The 5494-nt window shown below is 36.4% G+C and overlaps 1 protein-coding gene across 1 annotated transcript in view; it reads right to left on the bottom strand.

Annotated features, from left to right (window-relative positions):
- The window catches only part of GK5 (glycerol kinase 5 (putative)), a gene marked incomplete at its 5' end in the record, with an annotated part of 74611 nt that extends 70412 nt beyond the window's left edge, over positions 1 to 4199 (bottom strand). The window contains 3 exons of the mRNA XM_019503072.1: positions 427 to 520; positions 2637 to 2712; positions 4100 to 4199. Coding sequence (XP_019358617.1) covers positions 427 to 520; positions 2637 to 2712; positions 4100 to 4199 — 270 coding nt within the window. The remainder of the gene's footprint in view (positions 1 to 426; positions 521 to 2636; positions 2713 to 4099) is intronic.
- Between the last annotated feature and the right edge of the window lie 1295 nt (positions 4200 to 5494).

Genomic DNA, 5494 nt, shown 5'->3' with positions numbered 1-5494 from the left:
AAAAAAAAAAAAAAAAAAAAAAATATACAGTGCATCTTTTCCAAATCTACCACACACAAATCTGAGCAAAGAATTACCTTGCTAATGAAAAATAAAGACATTTTGGGACAAAGAATATGATACTGCATTACTAACATATGCAACGTGTTAATATGGCAGAGTGATTCCCAACTTACGGACTCTCTTATAGCCTTAAATTTCACTATTAATGTGAATACCATATTGAATTTCTTTTCAGTTCACTCACCTTGTAATTTTTTTCTGATTTAAAAAAAATGTTAAGGGGCAAACCACCTAAACCTCATATATCAGTGTATTATCAAGGTACTTACAACATTTGACATGGTGTATTTGGGTCTCCATAAAAATGAAAACAAAATATAAAACTTTAATATATGAAGCTATGTACTCAGCAAATAGACTTACCTTCAGCATGAGACCCCTGTTCCAGGAACTTACGAGTTCAGCAGTTCTTAAATCTTGCCAGCTTATAAAATTATGGAAAGGTTTTCCTGTCTTCCTGAAAACCAGTAATAAAACAGGATTCATAGATGTTAGGGTCAGAAGGGACCTCAGTAGGTCATCGAATCCAAGCCCCTGCCCTGGGCAGAGAAGAGCGCTGGGATCAGACGACCCCAGCTAGGTGCTTGTCCAGTCTCCTCTTGAAGACGCTAAAGGTAGGGGAGAGCACCAGCTCCCTTAGAAGCCCATTCCAGATTGTGGCAACCCTTACTGGGAAGTTCTTTCTAATGTCCAACCTAAATCTGCTCTCCATCAATTTGTGGCCATTGCTCCTAGTTACTTCAGGGGGTGCCCTAGTAAACACAGCATCTCCTATTTCCTGCTGCCCTTCTCTGATGAATTTATAGGCAGCCACAAGATGACCTTTCAGCCTTCTCTTGCAAAGGCTAAAGAGAACTAGGTCTCTCAGTCTCTCCTCATAGAGCCTTGCCTGAAGGCCTCTGACCATGTGAGTGGATTTGAACATTTCTTCTTGAATTCTCAGGAAGTCTGCTGAAAAAACTTTAAATGTAACCCTTTTTCATGGAAAATTGTTTAATGGGAAGTCAAAATCACTAACTCAACTCCAGAACTTTTTTAGTGAGGGGGTTGAGAGCCTATAGACTATGAGCCAGATCCAGCCCACAGCTACGGGCACTCTTCCCCATGTTCCTATGGTGTTAAGCAGCGGTGGCAGCCAAGACCTAGCACTCACCGACCTCTGACCCAGAGTTATTCTGGAGCACAGTCAGAAAAGGTTGCCTACCCCTACTCTAATGAGTGAGTCATTATGTACTTAGATATCATGGTGAGCAGTACAGAAAAAAAAAACACAAACAAAAAGCAAACAAAAAGCTAGCACTTTTGCAAACAGTAACCAAGAACGTAGCAGAAATCAAGTAGCTCTAAAAGTTCTGAATTACTAAACTGTAGATGTATAAACACAAAAGGTTGCTGCTGATGCTGGCTGCTTTGAGGCAGGAACCTGAAGAGTTAGGGCTGGGGGGGTGTTATGGATTTTCCTCTGCTCAACTTATACATTAGCTTCACTTTAAAGACAGAGAAGACTAGACACGTACAAATCTGCCACATGACAGTCAGTTCTAATTTCAAAAGTTTGAAAGGGCTTGCAAGTCATTTTAAAGTTTCAAAAGAGCAGTAGCTGGTCTGTTCTAATTCTTCCCTGCCAATGAGCTGAGAACAACTCAATTGTAGCAAAACCACTCCAACTTTAATCCTGGATGAAGCAATGTTTTGCTACATTTGCATTGTTCTCAGCTTCTTCACATCCAAAAATGTAGACACACAATAAAAGCAGATGAGCAAATATCTACACTAATCTAATGAACACAGGCTAAAAAGGGATGGGTGGTATTTAACTTTACAGGTGGACAAGCCCATTTAACTTTACAGTTGGACAAACCCATTCAGGCACATTAAGTACCTGAATTAACCTGAATTAAGGTATCTAAATGAACACTTTGCTTCAACAGTCATTGAATCAATAGCCATTCCAGCCTAGTGCATAAACAACTACCACTTTCCTACTCACCCCATTTTGAGCAGAGTTAAATCTCAGACTAATCAACCCTGAATTAAACCCATTTTAGCCACAAAGCACCGAATCTGGCCATGACAACACGTGCAGTGACTGCAGTTCTTCAATTTGTTTTAAATATGAGGAACAGTACCAATGTACACATGTCTTTACACAGTTGCTTGGAAAGTTTTCACAAGCAGAGCCCATTAGGCATCCTGCTTTCCAAGCCCTACTATCAGCAACTCACAAGAGACCTATACAGTGCTATCTTCCTGTTTTATTTTCCACAATGAAATATGTTCTAATTTAATTAATTTTAGACCTTTCTGGTTTGCTAGATACTTCTTTTTCATTTATATATATTATATTATCTAAATGTAAGTATTAGCAATGTAAAAATTGTAGTGTATGTATAATATCACATACTTCAAGCTGTGCACATTCTTAAATTACTGTAGTTTTTATTTTTCCTCTGATTTCTCTCCCAATTATAAATTACCTTCACTCTTCATGCCCATATAAAGTTAGATTGTAAGCTCTTTGCATCTTTATTTATTATATAAATGTGTTAAAAATATTCACATATTGTACATACTTGTCCCATGTAATGAAAGTTGCTCTCTGTGTTGAGATGCCAAGACCAGCAATTTGATTCATACGAAGTCCTGCACCTAGACATAAAAAATTATTTTAACAAATGAGAAACCATTATTCTGACATATCTATGAAGCCTTATGAAAATCATCAATCATGTAATGAATACTAATTTATTTTAATGATATATTAAATGTAAAGTACCTGATTTAGTTGATAATCACTAATTTTTATTCAGTGGATAGGTAGGTAAGTAACATGAATGCTTAAATGACCAAGAATTCACACATACCAGTAGAATAAGCCAATTTGTTCCAAAACAAGTAGACTTGTAATCAGGCATATATTTACACCTTGATACTTCAGGCTTAACTGATATAACCTAATGCTTTTATAAAACCTTTTATCCCTAAAAATGTCTGAACAATTTTCTTTTCAGAAGTCTAATAAAACAGGTGTTTTAAACATTTTTCTCTGCAGTGTTTATACCCAAGCACAATTTAAATAAGACACTCCCTTGATTAATTTTCAGTGTTCAAAACAGAAAAATCCAAATGCAGAAAGTGAATAAAAGGCACAGATTGCAAAATGCAGACTAGATTTTTAAAAAACTGCATTTCATAATCTACAGTAACTAATAATGAGACATACAAAAAAGCTTGTTTAAACCAGTGAATCTATGACTACAATAAGATTCTGACATGTTGTGGTGGTGTTTGAGTTTTTTACAACAGAAGAATTGCTCTATTATATTTCTGTAGGAAAAAAAAAAAGTGAAAGCTAAGAGTTGGCATTTCCTATGGAGTGCCTCAAGTCTGAAAAGGTTGAGAACCACTGTTTAAACCATGTGAGATTTAAGATGGCCTAAAAATTTTACATGTAGAATATACCTGAAATGTAATTCTAGATTTTGGTATGTGCTATGTTATATTAATTTTGTTATAATATCTATTATGTATTAGCATAGTTCAAATTAAAATGAAAGTTCCAGAAATTCTTTCCCGATATACACATTTTTTAAAAAACATAAATTTTGTCCTCAGCTATACCATTAAAGGGGACATCTGTTTGCTTTATTGGGACTTAAATACATACTTCCAAGAGCAGAATTTCATGAAAACAGGTCAGGATAAAAATCACATCTAGCTGAAAGACTATACACACACAGTCAACAAAATTAGTATTATCTTGTCTGTCTGTCTGCCAGTGGGACCAGTGCTGCAAACATATGCTTAAGGAAAGAACATCCTTTTTGTGCAAACATGTTTTGTGCACAAATGTATACATATGCATTTTCAGGTTCCTGAGTAATTAATAAAAGTATTTTGCAGTTTCCTATTGAGGCCATCAATAAGCCTTAAGTACATCATATACTTCATTATTACAAAAAAACCCCAAACCCCTAAGACATTCATTAGTTGTAGTGATTATCCTCCACTGTTGTGTGGTTTTACTAACAATTACCTTGTACAGCCTCTTTTAATACATCAGTGAACTGAGTCCACAGAACTTCAGGATCTAATTCAACCCAGCCAGGGCGAGGATGAAGCGATTTTATCTGTTTACAAAAAGTATAGCATCACTACAGACATTAGTTTGAACCAGTAACAGCAATATAAGTGTGGGGATGCCTGCTGTGCATACAACAGGAACACTATACTGTATAGATCCTTTTTGTAATTCCATTGATGTCACCTGAGTCACCCTAGGGATTGATCTGGCTCCTTTACACCCTCTTCTTTAGTAGTCCACAAAATATAAGGGTTCATTCCCAAAGCTTTACATAGACATTCTATTGAGTGAAGTCATATCCTGATTATAATAATATTTTAAAAGCAGAAAGAATTACAATTTTTGTTACGCTACAGTGAGGTGGAATTTCTGCTTGGAGAACTGAGAAGAAAGAAAGAAACAATGTAAGGGTGATACAAAATTCAGTGACTTTAACTGAAGTTGGCAATAAACATTCTAGGCCTGGGTGGCTGACTAGTAAAAAATTCTTGGCAATATTTTACTGCTCAGTTGATCAAATACTAGTCAAGTGTTTTGAGTATTAATTTTGTCTGCTTCAGCATGACATATACTAAAATTGGAACAGTAAGGAGAGGTCAGAGAGGTTTCAACAGGATAAATACTTATGCTAATTTTAAATAATTAACTGCTATCACAAAACAATGATATTAAATTCTAAAAATTGTAATGAGTTGTTATGACTAATGATGTTAGGCAAGTATAAAATATTCAAGACTGAACAGTACTTCTTCTTCCCCTTTGCTTTTCCTGTGCCCCAGAATTCCAGGGTCAGCCCAACCAGTTACAAAATAAAACAACAAACTGCACACAGCAACTATAAAAGATAAATCACCTCTTTGTATGTTGCTCATTTTGGTTCCCTCTTCAGCACAGAGCACATTCTGCAGCCTCACATGGCTTGGGAAACATAGAGCAGGGGGAGAATGGAAATGAGGCTGCAAGAGCTCAGGAGAGAAGGGGACAAAGAGACCTGCTCTTAAATGGAGAGTGTGCATGTATCCTGACTCATGCAGGGCCAGACCTCCCTCCCACCCTTTCAAACTGATGACACCATAATGCATTAGAAAAGGTAGGTGCCACCTACACAATGACATTCTTGACTTCACAGAGTATTTGACAAATAAACAAAAATCAAATAATAGGCTAGACAAATGTGATCGGTCAATTGGCTGGCTTGGCAATCATACTTAGTCAGTTTAGAATTATGAATAGTAAACATTTGTGAAGGTCTGAGAGAGACTGTAAAGAACTTTCTATCTACTACCAGAGGCCAGATACCATTCAGCCAGTTCACTTTGCTTGTTGCATCAGATTCCAGTCACTAAA

Source organism: Gavialis gangeticus, unplaced genomic scaffold (genome assembly GCF_001723915.1).
Source record: "Gavialis gangeticus isolate Ggan-Ray unplaced genomic scaffold, GavGan_comp1, whole genome shotgun sequence".
Lineage (NCBI taxonomy): Eukaryota > Metazoa > Chordata > Crocodylia > Gavialidae > Gavialis > Gavialis gangeticus.
Note: the sequence above shows the minus strand (reverse complement) of the source record. Positions and strands in the feature narration are given on the sequence as shown.